Genomic DNA, 21,305 nt, shown 5'->3' with positions numbered 1-21,305 from the left:
TTAGCTAAAAACTTTCCTTAATCTGACCATAGGGCAGACAAATAGAGCATATAGAATTGCATCAGCTGGTTTGGGGCTTCAGGTGATTACTATCTAGTTATTAAATAACCTGACACATAAGCATGTATCTACAGACACCATTTCTACATGCACATCAGCAGAGTGGAGCTCACCATCGGCTAAAGCACGCTATGTTGCTCCTCTCAGAATACAGCTGGAGACTATGCTCATTTGCTATTTTGCAGAAACGTGGTGAAATTCCTAGGTTTTCTTGTGCACACCTTAGTTTAGACAACATGTATACATACACGTCTTTACAGATTATTTAAAGGATACTGCTTCCTGATATAAAGGATTGATTGCTCAAAATTTAGGGTGATTGCACTACAAGTGAGATTTTATATGTTCAGTTTAGGGCTAATAGTGAGAACAGCAGAAAGAAAAAGGTAGCAAACAGCCTTTGTACGACTGTTCTACACAAACTCCATTGGCTCAATATCTACTTTCATGTCTCAAATTTCAAGTTTTGGTGTCAAAATACTACAAACAAACCCCACATCACATCCAGAAGGATTAAGTTTATTTTTCATGAAAGATTCCACATGCTCATTTAAAAGCATACTTGCTGCACAGAATGTTTAATTTAAGAGGGAAAAAAAGGAAAATAGACTGCTCTTAGAAGTTTGGTCCTCCAGGATATACACCTATTGTGACTGACCTGCAGTCACTAGGATAAAGGCCAGCCTGGTGTTAAAGCTTCCACTGTGAAAAAGCTTACAAAAGAGCAGTAGTTACCATGTCTTGTTATTAACAGCCTACCTCTAACCAGAGTCAGCGTAGGAACAAGAGAATCTGTTAAGTTATAGACCCACAAATAGACGGACAAACCAGTAAGTCACTACCCAATTTACCTTCCAAAAAGTTCCAGAAAATGCAACACAGACCTTCTTGTCAGCAGCACAGTCTTTATGGCAATAGGCAGACAGATGAACAGTAGGGAATACTAAATAGCAAAGCTGCTCTGACCGTCCTGCCATCCGGAATCTGCAACGTACACAGCTACACAGATAACTTTATGTACGAACTGCAGACAAACTTCGTACTTGCTAACAGGTGCTATTTTTATACTGAGCTAGCAGGTATTCCTTTTCCAAAACATTTTCTTCAGCTGCTGAGGTATACATACTGTAGAACATAAAACTCATACATTTCCCCAGCTACCACAATCTAAAGCTACATTAGAGTGGTCATTTTATCCAAACTATCTAACAAAATGCATATAATTCATTCTGTTAAAGTAAAAAAAGACTTGCACTATAAGGATCAGGTTCTTTGCCTTCTTGACACTTAAGACTTCTGGGAATCAGACTGCTGGAAACGGTTTAGCTTCTCTGGATTATTTGATGCCATTTGAGAAAAGTCACGAAAAATGTCCTGATAAATTTCATCTCCTAGGTAAAAAAAGAAAAGGAAAATGGTTTTAAACATTTGTGATAGTTAATGTCACCCACCATTGCACAAATGCCCTACTGTGCTACCAATTACTCTATAACACTTATTCATGTATAAAGATTGCTTATAGATGAAATGATGCTGATGTGAACTTTTTGGGACTGTTTACTTGCATGCACGTTCTGTAGAAGCAAATTAAACAAAGCCAAACTATACCTTGAAATAGTACCTCACAGGCAGCCACAGAGGAAAGTTCAGAGTTAGAAAGGAAAAAATGAAAGCATTTTAAAGCAATGTAAAAAGAAAAAATGTTTATTAGCTATTAAAGAATAAAACCCTTGTTTTTGCAAGGAAGTGGTAACCAAGATTCTCTTCAGACAAGTAGAATTGTGGCATAAATAAAGATTTACTTGGAAACAGAGGTCATAAGTCCTACAGCCAGACAGAACTCTCCATGAAATTAAGAATCAGCAAGCAATAGTATTAAAAAAAAAAAGCAATCCTAAGTAGACAAATTATTGTTCATAAATCCTTTTGGTCTATTACTTCAGCAAATAAAATTTTTACATGCATTACTGAACATTCTTTGTATCTTTTCATTTTATCTATGTGTGATGATACTTTCCTTAAACATCTTTCATTTGTTTTTTTTAATCTTCACCCTTTGTGCTTAAACACAACTCAACTACTAGTACACATTCCAAAACGAGGGATGGCAGCAATTTCCACCAGGACTGTCTCCTTCTCCCTCCCTGTCTACACAGGAAACCACATTCAGGAATGATTACTTCTTGAGTAATTGCCAAGTCATTCTTCTGCCACTTTAAAATAGACATTTCATCTGCTGTAGCATTTTGGGCCTTGAGTTCAGGTTTCATTTTAAAACATTAACCATACCCTATTGCCTTCAAAGGGAATTAAATGCATAAAACATTTCATCTGGTCAGAAACTATGCAGCCATCCAAATTTTACTGTCTTCCCAACACAGATGACCACACAAGATCTCATCCCTGGAAACATTCAAGGTCAGGTGGGATGGGGCTCTGAGGAACCTGATCTAGTTGAAGATGTCCCTGCTCATTGCAGGGGGGGTTGGACTAGATGGCCTTTGAAGGTCCTTTCCAACCCAAACTATTCTAGGATTTTATCATCCCAGCACTACTGTTCCTTGCTGACAGCTTGATTAATAGCATGACAGAGAAATCAACCCAAAATTTCTCTCATCATCTATGTTGAACATGAAGATTTTTTTTTTTCCCCAATATGATTGCAGAAGTATTATTCCACTGCTTTTTTCCAAGGGCAGTTTTAAAAAGGATTTTTTTGTGTTTACAAGTTTATGCTACAGTGAAAAGTTAACACTGAAGTTTTTCCATCTTTTAATGCACATTTCCAATATTAGAACTATTATTCTTTGAGATGAGACTCCATTCATTTGAAAACACTTTCAGAAATTATACCCGACCTCCCAGAAATATTTAACATGCATGGCATGTGGGTTTACATAACAATGTAACAACAATTATTCCCAGACTTTAAAAGATAAATACATTCAATACTGCTCTACTAGGAAAAGTCAGTTTCAGTGAAATTCCCTTTTGTTTTTCAGATTTAGTTTCAAGTATGTTCTAGAGATGAAGCAGGCACAGGACACATTTTACTGTAACAGTTTCTGATAACTGCCTGCGCTGGGAGAGAAGGACAGAATGAAGGCAGTTGTAACATTCACCAAAAGAACAGCTATGAAGAGCACAAATCAGAATAGAGCTTGTATGATAAAAGCAATTATGCTTTTAAAGTGGAAGTGGGTTCCCCTGGTGAACTAGTACTGTAGTTCAAGTTGCCACATTTGGTTCTTTCAAATTAACTTGAAAGAAAAAAACAAAAGTTATTTTTGCAAGGTACATTGTGGCTCTGTTTTTGGCTTTGTTACGTAACAAAAATATTACATACAAAAATAGACTAAAATAAAGTGCCCCTTTAGTTTGTATGCTGCATTAAAATACTTAATACTGTAAACCTTGTAATTATTTTAAAATCCTACTTTAAAATTGAATTCTGGAAATTCCCTTTCCAAGCAATGTTTTCCCTAAAGTGCAGATTTTATGTACAAAAATACTATAACACTGCTTTACCATTTAACACCAGAGTAACTCAAAAGGCACACATCATACATCCAAGAAAAGATAGGAAGAAAAAAATAGCAATACTAATATCAAATAGTTAGCAGACACACGGTAGCACCAGAAGATGAGCACTCAAGTATTATATGAGAAACAGTACAATGGTGCATATGGCTTCTACCATCAGAAATGAACTTTCTGTGGAACGAGCTAGTTTCAGGCTGTTTCCATTCTAGGAATATTTTGGAAGACCTTCTGTACCTTGCAAAGCAATATATACATTCTCTCAGTAGCTCAAACCAGCCAGGTATGTTTAAATTAGAAATGTTGATGCCATTAGCTACATTTGTAATTGTTTATCAACCACATTACTGAAGCAGAGAATTAAGCAAAACTCATACATTGATATTTACCCTCACATGGCTCCCAAACATACAATTGTGTTGAAAATCCTTATTTTCTTCTAGAATCATAATTTTGGAAAAGAGGAGTTCTAAAACAAGGGCAGCACAGCTAATTTAACATGTATACGCAGTGAAAAAGACCTGCCCCCTCTACAACCATGTAAAGGTACCGTACCTTGCAACAGGAGAGACAGGTTTTGTGCTTACACTTACACATTTACATGACCCTTCCATCAGGCTAGCAGATATTAATATACAAAACACTCAAATATTTACTTCAACTTTTAAAAGAGACTGTGGCAAGTCTATCCAAAGATACAGCAACATCTCCTGGCCGGGACACTGTGCTACAGCTTGCGGCCCGAATTTCAAAAATTACTCTGACGATACCCTCCTCCTGATTTTGGGCAAGCTCTATCCCTTGTGACAGCTCTACTTTCCATTGTCAATCTCGCCTGTTTACAAGGACCAGATACGATCCGTAAAATATCTTGATCAGATTGTATCACCTGCAGTCTCTAGATTCTACTGTAATACAAACTGATAAAAAGGTCAAGATATTTTCAATGAAAGACTTGGCCAGCTTTTTATTTCATCTACCTAACTGAAGAATCTGTCTAAAAGAATATTTTAAACAAGATGTCATGGGAAAATAGTCTCCCCCATCTCCAGTTTAAACACATTCATATTTTCATGTAAGTAGTGCCTATATTTGCACTAAACGTTTTACTAAACATTTCTAATGTTCAGTAACCAACTGAGGCTTTTTGTACAAACTATAGAAACATGTTTTCTGGTTTGTAGTAATTTTGGATTTGTGACAGGTCAATTAAATGATCTAAAATATTCACTTATGATTTAGCACAGAGCTTTTGAGACAGAACACCTACCTCCCTTAAAACAAAGGCATTTTACTATTTGAAACTGATAGTTATTATTTTTACCTCTTAAAAACGAGGACAGTCAAAAATACTTCAGTATTTGCTACCTTCAGCCTGTCAGTGAAGTAGTATGCATTGTATCAGAAAACAGCTTTACATTCAAAATGGCCAAATAGGCAATACACTTTTTTGATGTATGTAGCCTGCTGCATTTTCTGAGTGGGGAATTCTTCCTCATTTAAGCTCATAATCAAGTATATACTTTTAAATTATCTGCTGCTCTGCCAAAGAAAGCATTTGAATGAGTGTCTATAGTACTTTTATTGTTTTAATTTTAATTTCCTAGAAGATTTAAGAGTAGATGTTTTTCAAATTTATTTTTAAGGAGAAACTCAATAAATCGTGTTTATTTAATAGAGTTCATCTGGGACATAAGACTCAGTATCGCCCTTTGAGCATATTCCAGCCCCAATCTGGTAAAAGACTTACGAATCAGTGGAAAATACGTAAGGGCTTTATAGGAGTGAGCGAAGAGTACTTGGCACTCAACCTTAAAAGTAAGGTTTGCCTTTCACTACTGCCAGGTATAGCGGTGTGTTTTTAGCTGTCTACCTTGACAATCAGGTGTGCCTTCGTTATTGATATTTACATGAGATTAAAACTACATTCCTATGGAAGCATACCATAATAGAAGAAATGGCTTGCATAAATATCACATCAGAACATAGTGTAAATTGGTACTGAGTGCCTGAGAATAATATTATTCATTAAATTTTCATATTCATTATATATATTGAACACATTCATTAAATATAATTTGTTACTTTCTTGTACCATTTGGCTCAAATGGATGACAATTTATTTCTTTTTTTAAATCAAACGGTAAGATACTGTGCATACAAAAATACATACTTAGGAATGACTGTTTTGGTTTTTACTTGTATCTTAACAAATAAAAATATTTTAAAATAAAATTTGAGGAAAAAATACTTTCCTATTTCTGTCTGGAGTTATTTTGAAATATTTGATGTACATTTTTACATTGGCGTGCAAGCATTTTTTCTTAAAAAAACAAAGAGGTGACCATTCCACAGGAAAGAGAATGGTATCCTGTAATAAGACGAACTCCTCAACTGTATCTGAGCAACCTGGGCCAGAAGGCTGCTACTAAATAACATCAGCTAAATCCTAACAGTACGTGAATTTCAATGGAACATCAATAGGAGATAACTGAGGACAACTACCAGCAAAAGAGGTTGGTAATGCCTGTAGTAACGTACACTACTATAATAATGTACTTAAACACTCTCCTTTTAGGTCCCCTAAATAATCTGACAAAATCACACCAGTGAATTTCAATGAAGCTTTAACATGTGTTGGTTGTTTATAAAAAAAAACATTATGAAGCTATCTTAAATTTCCTTCAGGTCCTAAGAATCTAATTGTAAACTGATAAATTCCTGAATACACTTTTTATACTGCATTTCAGTATGGTTATTAGTAGAGTATTGACCTGGCTGTCCATAGAGTCCTTCCGATTCACGCATTTCTTCATTCATCCTTGCTAAACGCAACCTATGATTTAAGAAACAAAAAGAACAATGTCATCTTTAAAGCACTAAAAAAGGCAGCAATTCAAGAGCTACAATGCACTCCTGAACCTCATGCCAATGAGGTCATCTATAGATAGTGTCCTCTCTCTGATTTTAATTTGCTCTCCCTGTTTTTATGTAAAGGAATTTTAGCATTTCTTATATTTTTAAATTGAAAAAATAAGAAAGCCTAGTTACCTAGTCAAAAACAGAACGTACAACTTACAATGTTACAATATCTGCATTTGCAGCTTCTACTGCTATACTCAATGGATCTTTCCCATCTTCATCAGTGGCATGCTGGTTTGCTCCTCGTTTTAGGAATAAACACACTTGCCTGTTTAGAAAAAGCATTTAAGAATAATTTTCACAACAATAAAGGAAAAAAGCAAATAAATTCAAGCTGGATGCAATGTATTTGGCTTAAATCGCCAAAAGTCTCTCAAACATATCAAAACGGTGCTGATCATCTAAAACAGCTAAGATGTTAACACAGTAGCAAGCAAAACCTTTAATTATTTAATTCACATCAGAAAGGTAGCCTAACTCCAATCACGCTATGGCTGCAAGGAGTTGAACTCTTCAGAAGCAAAACTCTACCTTCCTGTATCATCTTCGGTTGTAGAACCAAAAAACCTCATCCCTTTCACTGTGACAGACGAGAACCACTGAGCAGGAAAGAATACAGTTCACAGGTGCCCAATTTACCCAATAGAAACTGATCTAATTCTTCTCTGCTATTGTAATTCTTCATCTTTACAAACAGGGCATACTGCCTAAGCCCTGACTAAGCTTACATCTTAAGGTCTCCCAGGTTGTTGTGTTCTATTTAGAATTCATGCATGCAAAGAGTTTAGTTGCACCATCAACGTGACCATTATGTCCTCATTTCAACTGAGCTGGTACAGGGTTTCAGTTAAAAGCCATGATTCCAAAACTCAAGACGTAATGCCATCCAATCTGAAATGAAGTACACTCTCAGTGCAACACACAGGTGGGATGAGTCAGAGAAAGCCTTGGCCCTCACACACCGCTATTTCTCTTATTTGTATTGTATTTCTTAAGAAAACGAGAAAAATCTCATGAGTCTTCACCAGAAGTTCATACTATTTCAAAGCATTATTAAATACAAGTTTTTACAAAATGGACCAAAGTGTGTTTATAGTTGTGTGTTTTGCTAGCAGACAAGACTGCTAATTCAAAATGTTATTTCCTCTCTCACCACAAAGTTTAAGAAATACCTAGATCACCTGAAATATATTAAATTGACAGAATATTTGGGGAAGTGAAGAAACTTCACATTAACAACAACAGTAAAGGATGGCCATTTACAAATTCTGGAGCAGTGAATTACCCAGTATGTCCTAGAACCGTGGCATGGTGCAGGGGTCCTCTTCCTTTCATGTCCCTGATGTTCACATTGGCCCCATTCTGCAGCAAGAATTCACAAGTAACCAACGAACCCTATGGAATAAAAGCAAAGAAATAATTCAGCACCAGATCTCTAGGATAAGAGCCAAATCCGTTCTGCCTTCTTACCACTGAGTCATGTGGCAAAGGAAACAAAAGGGATTTGCTTCCATAGCAAATTTGAACGCTACTAAGTTATGTAATTCCAGACAAAGCATTAACAGCGAAAGAAACAACTTTGAGAGATCACTGTAAAGACAACTTCAAAATCAAATTATAATTCATGAACAAAGCAAGCAGTTCAAAGGGAACAGTGATACAGAAATATCCCTATTATTCCCCTTCCCCTCCTCCCGCATCAGTCGGTGCTGGTTATGACATACCCCTCGCACTGCCTGAATGAGTGGTGTTGCTTTGTTTTCTTCTATGTTGACCCAGTTTACTTCAGCTCCATGGGCCAATGCTTCTGCCATATCAGGAAGATTCTTCTCAAAGGCAGCTCGATAGAGCTGCAATCCTGGACTAGGCTGTTTGGAGTCACAGAACACAGAAGACTCTCGCTTGTCTCCTTCTGAAAAGAAAAAAAAAAATGCTTATCTGTAATCCCTGGTTTTATAAGGTATCTTCTGGAATTCTGACCCCAAAATATAATTTCTCTGGCATAAGGTAGCTCAGGTTTTGCAGAATGCGGTGCATTGTTGCCTGGAGAACTCATAGATGCCTTTAGCTTGTTCAAGCATTCAGGCATGCCCACTTCACAGAATGATTACTGCCCAGAATTACTCCATATTCTGGCACATATGAGTATCCTTCAACCTACCTATTCCATGTAATTTCTAAGAAATTATTTTAGGTTAGAAATGTGTTTTATCCTACACTGCAAGATATGAATAAAACTACTTTCCTGCAGAGATGTAGTCATACAAATATATCTTTATCTGCAACAGCTTGATACACCTGAATATAAGGCTAATTCTGTTCTGGCCTAGTTTTTGTTAAAAGATACCGTTGTCATTCACCAATTACTCACTGTGGCTATAATCTTTTGGACTAAAACATAATCTTTCTTTTCTTCTCAGAGTAATACAGAGTGAAGTCTGGGAGATAAAGACATTGTTACATACAAGCTTTCATGAATTACTGCGTTGTAGAAACACGATGCAGTACAAGAAAAGATCCAAGCCTGCATGCTGCTTGCCTACAAGACACAGTCGTGAACTACTGGATTTAAAATCTACTTCAGAAGAAAGTTTTGATGTAGAAGAGTAAATTTGCTTTATAAATAAATGTTTCAGATATTTTGACAAGCCATACTCAAGACATCTGTCAGCCCTGGATGCTAATATTAGATAGCACATAATTTCATCAATCAATTTATAAAACTTTGAGTAAAGAGGGGGTACTGTTTAAAGACATGGTCAATTCCATGTAGAGTGGAAAACAAAAAAATCAAGCAAGAATGCTCAAACAACACATAAAAGCCTATTATCTGTGACTTAACAGGAATTCCATCTCTAAGGATTTAACTATTTATAAAAGGATTATGCATTTCTGCGGAAACCTGTCTGTATCAAAATGTAACATTGCGTGCTCTGCCAAAAACCAAAGTTCTGGCTCAGTATCATCCGACTGGAAAAAACATAATTCTCTGAACTTATTTAGAATTATTCAGTGTCATTTTTGCTACCAACCCTGGAAGAGAGAAAGGTCACTCAAGAAATTACCTTTGTTAAAAATATTTCAGCCCGCCAGGATAGAAGAGACATGAATTGTATCACCAACTACTAATCTCTGATAAGAATATGCCACCAAGAAGTGATTAAATTTTCATCTTAAAGTGCAAAGGCTAACGCACCTGGTTCATACAAACTGTTAGCTGACATAGTAGAGGCAAGGTGTTCTCTGCTGTCATCAGTACTCTGCTGGATCCCACTGTCACTGCTTTGTACTGTTTTGGGGAGAAACTGTAATTACTATGCAGACCGTAGGTTACCTACTCTTCACAGATACCATGATAATAAAGCAAGCTCTTAGACTTGCTCCTGAATACATATTTTTTATTAATGACTAGTAATTATTCAATATTCTTAACATATCCATAGAAAAATACGAAGTCATATATTGCAACCATAACATTTATTATAATAATAAATGTCAAAGAGTATTAGAAAGGAAGAGATCAGGATAAGTAAAAAAGCTTAAATTATTTCATGAAAACACTAAGCAATGCAGTAGCCTGGAGACAATGGATCAAAAGCAGGGAGATGGCCACAACATGCAATGGATCACTAGTGCAAATACTGAACACGCCACAGCTGTAGTACTTACTACTACGTAGTTTTGAAGAGGTATCAAAGTAGGAGAAGAGTGAATCTAGTTCATCAGGACAGAACAGAGACTCCCGTCTCGCCTCGTCGCTACTTACAGCAACCGCTGGGACATGCAAGTTAGCAAAGCACAAAGCAGGCAGTAAGGAAAGGATAGGGCAGGAAAGAACGTTATTGGAAAAATTAAAAAGGATGAAAATACGGAGGAAAGAAGGTGGTTAATATGTTTCTGAATGATAAGCATCCCCAATCCAAATTCTTCCCCACCTAAAGATGCACATCTCTGAACAAGTCTTTTCTCCCCTGTATTTCTGAACTAGGCTATGACCTATTAAAGGACAGATTCCAATTTCTCTGCATGAGGCAGGAAGTTAATTAATACAAAAATATGTTACTTTAAAAAGAACATGTGTAATACAGCTAAAGAGAGAAGTGTGTAAATACCTTTTTGGGATGCCGCACCTTGCTCCCTTGCCAAAAGGGATTTTTCAGGGCCACTGTGCCTTTTCTCTTCCTGACTTTGAGGCAAAACTTTTGTTCCAGATTCAAGCAGAGATACTGATGCAGGCTGCTTCTCGACAAACTTTCTTTCCACATATTTTGCTCTGATGTATGCCTCCTTCTCCTGCCTGTTATATACAAAATCCCTGGAGTTAGTAAGCTAATATTTTAATACTTTCATGTATTAAAAGAACATCCATTTCATACTAAAGCCAGTAACCAAAATTGTAGTTTGGCATTGCACATAAGACATGTTTATGACACATTTTCAGAAAGGTGAAAGTTTGGAAGGGACCTACAATGATCATCTAGTCCAACTACGACTTCTTGGTATTAATCCATTATATATGTTTTACATGGTTAATAACCAATTAATATAGCATACATTTAGTTTCTTAGGTAAAATATAAATTGCAACATTTGTTAAAGGAACATCAAGATTGCACAAGCACACCATAACAATAATAAGCCTCAGGTAGGCAGAGCCACCAGTTCCATAATGCATACTGAAATACTTTTTCTTGTAAACTGAGGTTATAGTCACACACATACCAGTTGTGGCAAACTGATGAAAGGGGCTATAAAAGTATTACTACTCAAACTGCTGAAAAGCAGTTACCACTAGAAGGAATATCTAGCAAATCTCCTACATCATTATTTTATTATCATTGTCTCCAAATCGCCAACACTTTATAAAATGCTGTTTTCTATAAACGTGCCTGAGAGCAAGCAGCACAGAACTGGAAAGCTGGTAAAAAAAAAGTTTTAAAAAACATCTCATGCAGCAGAGCAAAACATTAGGAAACTACCTTCAAATGGAAATTAGCATCAAAGAAATGGAAGACAGCAGTATAATCATTAGAAGGTTGCTGTAAAGCAGCAGAGCTCATGTACAATGTAGGCAGAAAGAAAAGAACATTCTGGGGATCACGGAGCAAAAGTCAAACTCAAGAACAAAGTCACTGTAAACAAAGGGCACAGCCACAGGCTCCTTCCAGGAGCACTCATAGACCAAGTACAGCTGGCTGAGATGGTACAAAGTAGACAGGAAACAACATCAACATGCCCATGTTGATAAGACAAAGCAGGTTGCTATAGAGTTGTCACCAAAAGGAGGGAATGAGATCAGAAAAAGAACAAGTGAACAAGAGAAGACGAAAAGGACCAACAGAAGGAATACCCAATAAAGACAAAGAGTGAGAAAAGGAGGAGAGCAAAACAGACTGGTGGTAAGGGGAAACGAAGAGTAAATCAAAGGACTGTTACACTATTAAGTGGCAGCATCTTTTAAAGCTGGAAGCTGAAGGAAGCAACAAGAAAAGGAAGAGGCACTGCAAGTAAATTACTACCTTTGGCTTCCAGGTTGTGGCTTCTTCACTCCCACTTTTTCCAACTTCGCTTCATATATTCTATTTATAACATCGTTTCCCAATTCACACATAAGCTATGAAGCAAAATAAATAAATTCAAATACAGGTGAAAAAGGCTTTATCTACCTATGTTTTTAACCTCACTCAGCCTATTTTTACAACTTAGTATTTTCACTGGTAAAAGTACACTTACAGAAATAAGCATGGGTTTATATCAGGATAATGAAGCCATCAGTGAATAGAGAGCCCAAATTCTGAGTAAGATAGCAAAAAAACCCCCACTCTTTTAAAGTACCACTCCCTTCTGAAAAAGGACCGCAGAAATGGCCATATGTCATCCAAGAATCTTTTTTGTGCAATCAGAATGACATGTGCAGGCCTCGTTAACAAAGGTACTCTTTTCTACCAGCTTTGCCAGTAGCTATTCTTACCCCATTGGCAAGAGACAATTCAATCAATTCTATTCCACCTTATCCAGACATTTTGCTAAACCATAATCTATTATGTCTATACAAAAAGATCAAAGACAAAAAATAGCCTGCAGATACTACTTGAAGGAGGATTTAGCCCATAAAGTCCAACTTACTGATGTCAGTGAACAGACTTCTTGCTTTTAATACCAGGTAGAATATTCAGCTCTGGTGTTCACATGAATGGGACAAAGGGTGTAGTTTTGGGGAATTTTTGTTTCCTCAGCATGAACACATTGATATTAAAATTATTTAAGGTCAAACCACAGGAGAAACTCCCCTACTCACAATGTCTTTTGACGGTTCAGAATACAGAAGCAATACTTAAGTATCAAAACAACACAGCTAGAAACAAATGCTTTGCATCAGTTACTTAGCTGCTCACGTGTATCCATGCGTGAGTTCCTATTTCAGTATTTCAATGTCACATAGTTTTCATAACTGTGTTTCAAGCTAGAATTTTGGCACACACATAGCACACATGAGCACTTGCGTCAATGTTCTGCTATAAGCCAGCAGGAGCACAAAATTAAGATTTCACTGTCAGAGTTGGCATCTGAATTTTCAAGTATGATCATGCTTTAGGCTGATACAGCACTTCCAAAATTTTTCAATATATGATTGGTCTGTAAACAGATTTCCATTTTTATATGTATAGAAAAGTATATATTGAAAGTATCAGAGGAAACTTAGTACTCCAAGTGCATTTGGGAACCCAGAAGTGTCATACATTGATCTGACTGACGAGTTTGTCAACAAGAATGACTATTGCTAGTGCCTGTATTATAAGGCGTGAATTAAAAAAAAACCAAACCAGACAACTATAAGCACTTTTAAGTAGAAAAACTAAGACATGCACTGCGTACAAATGCAAGTGTTTCCTGCCTTGAACTTCCTGATGCAGTGGCTTTAGAATAACAATCTAAGTACCAAATAGAAAGTTGTTTCAAAATACTATCATACCTTTAGAAGTTCAGGTTCCCATGAATCCAGCGTTAAAGATCTTACTTTTGAAAAGTGGACTCCCAAGCTCCTAAGCAGCATGAAAGAAACATATTAATCTGTAACTGCATGCTGTGTCTTACCTTACATTAATTTATGCAAATAAAGCAGTTACCTTAATTCTCTTTACAAACAGGGGTCTCTAACCTTGCTTCAATATACTTTTAAGAGGCAAACACCACCCTTCCTAATTAAGTCAATCCACAACTCAAATATAGTTCTGAAGAGTTCCCCAACCTGTGTATCCCAGAGCACTCAATGCACAGCGTGATTCCTAGGTTGATACTGGCCCAGCGAGGATCTGCCAAACCACAATCACAGCAGGCGGCATTACCAGGAATACACTGAACTCGCTGTAGAGCACTTTCTCCCTTTAACAACTTCTCTTTTGTCTCACTGCCAGATTCTAGGCTTCCAGTAGAAGGGGATGATTTCTTTTCCTGTTTCTAAAAAAAAGAAACAAAAGACACACACACACTAAATTAATGCAATAAGAGTATTGCTTTACAATAAAGTGTCCTACAGATACTGACAGTACACTAGATTCCTAGAAAAGTAACTTCTGCATTTAAGGCCAAGGAAAGCCATAGAACTGAAAAAACGTTTAGCTTTTTAGAAGAAGTATAGAACTTAATATAGAGGTATCCAATAACCATATGAATTTTAATCACACTAAAGAAAAATCTCATCAAAACATATAGGCCAAAGTAACATTAGTAAAATGGAGTGAAAGAGAGATTAGATATAAATCATAGCCTTCAAAATTTCATTGCATTTCCACTGGAAGACAAGCAAGGGATTCTTTTTTTCCTCCCCTCTCATAAAAAGAGGTTTTCCCTACTTTTAATTTTCAGGATCTAAAAGGGGGTGGTTGTTTGTTTGGTTTTTAAACTCACCTCAGATTCATCCCCTTTCTCTCTGTATGCTGTAGCAATACTGGTCTGAACAGCCTTAATCCATGCTTGTCGCAGCTTTTCCGAGTCAGCCTGAAGCATGCAGCTTCTGTGGCAAATACATGTGTACTCACATTCAGAGAGACTGACCAAGCAGCTAACATCAAACAATACATCATTCAATAAAATACAGACTCTTGAGAAATTTTCTTGCTATCACCATAAGTATATTGTTTAGTAGGCATCATCTAATAAACCCATTCATTTGGAGATAACAAAGCAGCTGACCCTTTATGAATTGCAAATTCCTTGTTTCAAAACTATTTCCAGTAATACTAAAACATGTAGATAGGACTCTTCAAATGACCCAGAGAATGGCTTAACTTCCTAGTCCCTTTTTTTCCTTATTCCAAATTTTTCAATTATATATCCTCACATGCAATTTACCTCCATGCCTAATTACACAAGACACAGGTATCAGTCCTTGAAAACACAGTTTGTTCACTGAGATCAAGAGAAAATTATTTTAAAGCTCTCTGACAAAGAATGAACTACTTTTCACATCAACAGCCAAAAGAAAACAGGTCATGAAGTATAAACTGTTTCAACACTAATGGGCTGAAAAAATATAGGCAAGCAGGAGCAAAACGCATGTTGAAGTGAACCACAACTGAGGATGCAAACATTAGGACAGCAATCTATTAAGGGGGAGAAATGTAAGTAGGAGTGGGAAGTATAGATACCATCCAAACCTAAAAGCAGCGTTGACCTTACATGAAAAATTTAAATACGGTCACATCTCAACTTCATTAATGAGAAACCCATGTCTTGCGCCCTGGTTGCAGGAGGACTGCCACACTTCTCCAAATATAACCAATACACTGCACTGCTAGAGCTGAAAAAATTTTATTTGGTAGTTTCATTTAGGGCATTCTGAAATGCAATTTAACACTACTGAGGTGACAACTTGTTAATATGTTTCTCTCTCATTCTCCAATCAGAAATTTGGAGAAACTGAGATCTATTTTCTACGCTACTAAGCGGCCTGCTAGTATCAGCTACTGCCAAGCCACAACAGCTCCCCAACCACAAGCCATTTATGCATAAAGCACAAGAATGCATGTTTATTTTAATGCCAAAAGTAAACTAAATACTAGGAACACTTCTCACAGCATCACTTACTCTTAGCCAAAATTTCAGAAAACAGAATTGTTCAGATACTTTTCCTGTTCTGATCTATCCCAAGAGAAATGCTAATCTTGCATTTCAAGACAACTGAATGTAATGATTTGTTTTATTTTTAAATAAACATGCTCCACCACTTCTACTTACTTTGTTGGAGAAACCACCTCAAAACAGAAACGCCTTTCTATGTCCTCACAGTGTTTAACCGTGCAAAGCCGCAAGTCTTCAACAACTACTGTGGGATTATCCTAAGAGACAAAAATTAACAAAACAAGTCACATAGAATTAAACTATAAATAATTATTAGCAACTTTATTATCTTTCCTCTATGTGACTTGTTTACACATTGTTTTTCCCTTTAAAAATAAAATTTTAAATAGGTTGAACATGAGATACTTAGTAGGAAATATTTAGATAAATTTTATTTTATGAAAATTTAATACAAACTTTGGAGAATTCCTTTTCACCTACAATCTAATTTACTAAATAATCAACACCCTAAACAACAGTATTTGAAGGAGTGCAAAGATACTTTCTAAGTGTTAGCTCACGAATTGAGAGGATTATACCTAAATCAGCAGTATTACAAGTGCCAAGTAAAAAACCCCGACATTGGATGCAGTGGTCTTGAAAATTTGATTCAATTCATAAGAATTCTATTCTAAGCTAACAGCATTTTAAAGGTGCTTTAAAAAAAAAAAACAAACATAAAAACGTAATTGGAATTCACAAACACAAAATGCCCAACTCAAATGCCCTTACACAAACTCAACTGATTGTTTCTTTTCCAACCACAAAAATGAAGACCCTTGATTTGATAGCATCGGATAAAAAGGAACAGCCTCTGAACCTGGTTTGTAAACGCTGAAGGGAAATGAACTGTCATAAGCTCTACCCTCTTTTTTGAGTTCTCCATACAGTTCTCTAGTTTTTTCCAACACGAGAACAGTTACAGCTATGTGGTTGAAAAGCAGATTCGAGAATAGTAAACAAAGGAGCACAGGCCCCAGTGCTGATTGAAAAGGCTGCCCCAAGCTGTAGAAGCCAGAGCTGCACTTGCTGCTCTAACACAACTGTACTCTCCCACCAGCAAAAAAAGAGATACTGGCTGCTGAGCCACCTTGCATTTTCAGTATTAAATACATGTACATAGCATCCCTGACTGTTTCATAACAAATGCTTTCATGTCTTCCCCCTCCACCTCCAACTGCTAATTGGGTATGTGAACCCAGTAAGTAACTGGAGAGAGCAAGCCCTGAAAGGGTTAAACACAACTGCTCAAAGAACAGCATGGAATATTTTGCTGCCAAGTGTGTACAAGCCTTTTGGGACCAACAACTTTTAAGGTTCTTTCATTAACTTTCTCTGCAACAAGGTACCAAAACCCCCAGCAGATGAAGTCTGCTTACAAGTCACTTTGCAGGAATCTCAAAATCTGAAAGCGTAGCTGTTAGCCTCATTTTACAAAGGGAGAAACTAATCTAGAAATTGCAGCAGCTTGTTCAAGACCACACAGCACGCCAGTGTCAGCACTGTTTCTCCTGTTCCTATCAACCAGCAAAACCATCATCCACACCCCAAACTATCCCAAGCCAGTTTTTGATACCCACCTTAAATTTCTTCTGGTACACAAGTTGGTTATTTTGTATTGAGAACCAGCGCCTATTCAAATAGAGAGACATCCAGAGAGTAATACATAACTGATTTTACAGTGCTTATTTGACTGAAACGTGCTAGCGTACAGTCTACAGAGAGACTGCATAAAAGAGCTCGCAAAGTAATGCTGCAGTCAGTTTTGGCAAGTATTTCGTACAAATAATGAAAAAAGGGAAAGCAGAGACAAAACAGAAAAGAAAGCAAGGTTCAAATAATTTGAGTCCTAAACAAACACATTCATGTTATGGCAACATTAGTGTAGCTATCACACAAAACACTTTCATTTCGAAGAACATTTACCTCTGTATTTTATCAGCAAGCTACAATTTTAAGTAATTGGTAACACATATTCAGATAGTTTGAATAACAAAAATACTTAAGTTATGTAAACTACTCATTCCTGAAGTATTTTTGAGTGGAACTAAGAAATAACTTACTATGGCACTAAAAATACTACAGTGTTGCTATCCCATGTAGGTTTAATGTCCCTCTATAGCTGGCATTTCTTAAAATTTTAGATGTGAAATAAAAAGATTGCATACAAAAACAAAGCAAAACCAAGAAAAACCTTTTAAGTAGGATCCTAACTTAAGCCTCAGCTTTGTAGGAAAATATCAAATAAAAGGTTTAATGAAGGCACCCTATAAAATCCAAAAGATAATATAACACAAACTCCTCTGAACTGTATCCTTCCTTGTCAAGCTCACTGTTCAGACAGGATACAATTAATAGAGAATGGAAAGATCATTCTTATTTTGGAAGAAATTATGAGCACCTCAGATCTCCAACAACTATATTTTGTCAGACCACTGAATATCGAAAAAACAGCAAATATAACCATCCCTTTCTAGCTCTTCGGAGGGTGCACAAAATAAAAGCTAACCGATCATCACTGGTTTTGAACTAACAAAAATGAAGGGAATATAAAAAAAAATAATTCAGTCCTGCAGTGAAATTTACACTTTTTTTTCCCCCAGGCTTATAATGCGAGCCTGTGTCTATCTCAGCATAATTCCTCAATTATTTCAAATACCACACTTATACCACACCTCACTTTCTTCTGCACCACCAATTAGTTTGAATGGTAACAGTGTACAAAATACTGTATTGCAACGTATCTTGTTATTCTCCACAGGCTGTTGAATTTCAAGCTGAGGTTTACTACAATTAGTAGCAGGAGGGCTCCATATATTTATTGAACAACCATAAGCCATTCATGAAAAGAAGCACACAAAGACTATTAAGAAAAATTAAGATATAAAAAAGTTAGATTCAAATCAGAAAATTTAGTATTTGTTAGAAAAGTTAGTACTTAGTAGACAGATGAGATTCTACCTTTTAACAATGAATCTTTTCAAATGTTGTGCAGATTTATTGAATTTAAAAAGCAACCACAGGATCATCTTTTAATACTGGATTTCCAGCATAACAACAGTCACCTTTTTGGGTTAAGATAATTGAACAGAATACTGCAAAAGAGTTAACTACTTTTTAAATTTAGTAACAGCGGTAGTTTTGGTCACTGCTATTTAAAAGGTATCACCTTTACCATCTATTTTAAAAAAACACCACCACAAATGCAGTAACTAAGCCTCAAATATGAGCATACAGCAAGGTATTGCTAATATTTAAATAGGTAACAACAAAAAAAGCAGACTAGAAAAGGACAGGCTTTTTTATGTGCTTTTTTTGAACATAACACCAAATAGAAAAACATGAAAAGCAGTGCCTAAGTGATAAAAGGAAAAAAAAAAAGCAGCCTTGCCCCAAGAATAACATGCAATGGAGCAAATCCCTAATAACGGCCTTAAGTAGTATAATTAACTTCATTAATTAAATGCTTCATTTGCTCTACAGCTAAATATTTAACTAGTTACTAAAATAAATAAAGCCCAATCTGATCAACTGGACATAAGTGAGCACACACATTGTAAAGCAAATTTGTGTCATCTTTAAAGCCTCGTCTGTAAGTTTTAAAAGTATTCCAGACCCTTTTTTTCATAGTGGAGAAGTTAAATCTGTTTAAGAGAACTTTCCAGTCCAGCCAAAAAGTGTGGGGTTTTTGATTTTTTTTTTAAAGAAACTTTTATTGAACAAACCAACAATTTAGAATGTAGTATAACCTGTAGATCTCACTTCTGAAGTAGGTCTCAATGGAAAATAAAGTTAATACATTTTATTGTATGCTTGAAAAAAATAAGAGTGGCAGGCTCCCCTCCAACATGTCAGCACCACAGCAGTTTTTTTCAGGCCAAAAACTTTGAGTTATTTCATATTAACCAAGTATCATCAATAAACTCTACTCATTATTGTAGGAAACAGACTGCTGGGGGTCTACAGCAGTAACAACCAGGAACTTCTGAGGTACATACATGTACTGAAGGTGCTGTTATAGGGTATACTACATCTATCCAGTTTCAAGGATTAATGTTCATAAACTTTAGGCAACGTGTGCAGCAAGTACTGACCATTATAAAAGTTTCATTAAATGTGGCATTCTGTCAAAAACAGGAGAGAAGCATGGTGAAGGAGAATCAAAGTAATTTGCACTGCCTCACTCAGTAGTGCTTAAATATAGCTGTTTGGGTTTAGAAACTGAATGTTACCCATCATTTATACCTACACAGTTCAAATGAGTATATGTTAAATAGGAAACAATACAAATTTCATTCAAAAACATTTCCAATTACTGAGAAATGAAAGTAATACCAAAAAGAAATATATATTATTTGAGTTTTACATAAAAAATAAATCATGTTTATTGATTCTCCAAAGGAAACAGTTTTCTTCTAGTTGCTCTCAGCACACAAGTAAAACAGTAATTAAGAATGCACAACATTTAAAAGTTACATCTCTACTTCCATTGCAGTTGATAAGAAAAAAATCTCACCAACTTCAATTGGAAAAAGTCAAAACACTGATCTTGTACGCTCAGCAGTTTGAGTGCAGAAACTTTGCTTTAATTCTTTTTTAGCTAAAACTAGCTCCTTCTTTCTAATTCCTTTAAAGGTGTTGAGCAGCAGGTATACTGGCATCCCAGGCAGAATCCTTCTGTTATTTTCTTAGACTGAGTCATTTATACATCCATTGCAAGTAATCAAAATTAAATGCAGGGTTAATTAAGAGCTTTTTGCGTGCCAAAGAAACATGGGGAAGGTATAAAAGAAGCTGGTTGGTACCTGATGTGATCTGGCTTTTTCCTGTCATGTGAAAAAATGGGGTAGGATTAAAACATAAGGGAAAGGAGGAAAAGGAATGAAAAATGCAAAATGAGCAAAATAAGCAAAGAATTAGCATGATCTGAAAATACAGCAGAATTAAAAAGGAAAACATTTAATGCATCCAACCTAAAAACTATTCAGAACATAGTAGTGTTTGATAAATGCTTTACTCCCTCCACATATTTATTCACGCATATCTATCTTCATGATATGGACTTATTTTTCATTTGAATTTCTAGGAACCAAAACTGTTTTCCACCTACTTCTCCACAAGAATAAATGCACCTGGTTTCTGTTCTTGATACCTTAAGAAAAATTGCATACAAGAAGATATATAATCTACAGCTAGATATACATTAAAAAAATAGTTCTCCATACTTGTTACTGTAAGACATTCCAGTATAAAGATATCATTTTGATTCCACTAAGGTACATTATCTGAAATATTCATTTACATTACACACTATCCATTTAGTCACAATAAACACAGACTGCAAAATCTCCAGCTCTTTCTAAACACAGCGACACTGAATTGCAAATAGCTTTTGTGCTTTAATTTGTAACCTGCTCAAACACTACTTGTTTCTCAAGTCAGTGTCATGCAGAACTATCCCAAGACGAGGAAACTTGATGCAAAAGCACAAATAACTAAAGTCTTCAGGACAATTAAACCCAAGCTGCCAGCTGCCCCAGGAAGCAACTATATCATCCTAGCAAATTAGCTTGGATTGGAAACAAAACAAGTTTTTATTAATTAGAACAGATTTGCCCCCCCTTCAAAGGGCTGCATTATATGGTTTTGATTCCCCCCCGGCAA

General features: G+C 36.1%; 1 protein-coding gene across 2 annotated transcripts in view; it reads right to left on the bottom strand.

The window, feature by feature from the left end:
• Nucleotides 1-1,021: 1,021 nt before the first annotated feature.
• The window catches only part of ACAP2 (ArfGAP with coiled-coil, ankyrin repeat and PH domains 2), a gene marked incomplete at its 5' end in the record, with an annotated part of 65,548 nt that continues 45,264 nt past the window's right edge, over nucleotides 1,022-21,305 (bottom strand). Inside the window, 14 exons of one of the 2 annotated variants that reach the window (XM_082003656.1) lie at nucleotides 1,022-1,451; nucleotides 6,375-6,436; nucleotides 6,680-6,790; nucleotides 7,808-7,917; nucleotides 8,247-8,434; nucleotides 9,719-9,811; nucleotides 10,635-10,819; nucleotides 12,041-12,135; nucleotides 13,495-13,564; nucleotides 13,771-13,979; nucleotides 14,430-14,535; nucleotides 15,759-15,859; nucleotides 17,222-17,273; nucleotides 20,447-20,467. In XM_082003656.1, the coding sequence (XP_081859782.1) occupies nucleotides 1,348-1,451; nucleotides 6,375-6,436; nucleotides 6,680-6,790; nucleotides 7,808-7,917; nucleotides 8,247-8,434; nucleotides 9,719-9,811; nucleotides 10,635-10,819; nucleotides 12,041-12,135; nucleotides 13,495-13,564; nucleotides 13,771-13,979; nucleotides 14,430-14,535; nucleotides 15,759-15,859; nucleotides 17,222-17,273; nucleotides 20,447-20,467 (1,507 nt within the window). In that variant the 3' untranslated portion in view covers nucleotides 1,022-1,347. The remainder of the gene's footprint in view (nucleotides 1,452-6,374; nucleotides 6,437-6,679; nucleotides 6,791-7,807; nucleotides 7,918-8,246; nucleotides 8,435-9,718; nucleotides 9,812-10,634; nucleotides 10,820-12,040; nucleotides 12,136-13,494; nucleotides 13,565-13,770; nucleotides 13,980-14,429; nucleotides 14,536-15,758; nucleotides 15,860-17,221; nucleotides 17,274-20,446; nucleotides 20,468-21,305) is intronic. The other variant, XM_082003657.1, reaches the window with a different exon arrangement.

Source organism: Phaethon aethereus (genome assembly GCF_964289735.1).
Source record: "Phaethon aethereus genome assembly, chromosome: 9".
NCBI lineage: Eukaryota > Metazoa > Chordata > Aves > Phaethontiformes > Phaethontidae > Phaethon > Phaethon aethereus.
The sequence above is the reverse complement of the archived record's forward strand: the minus strand, read 5'-3'. Positions and strand labels throughout refer to the sequence as shown.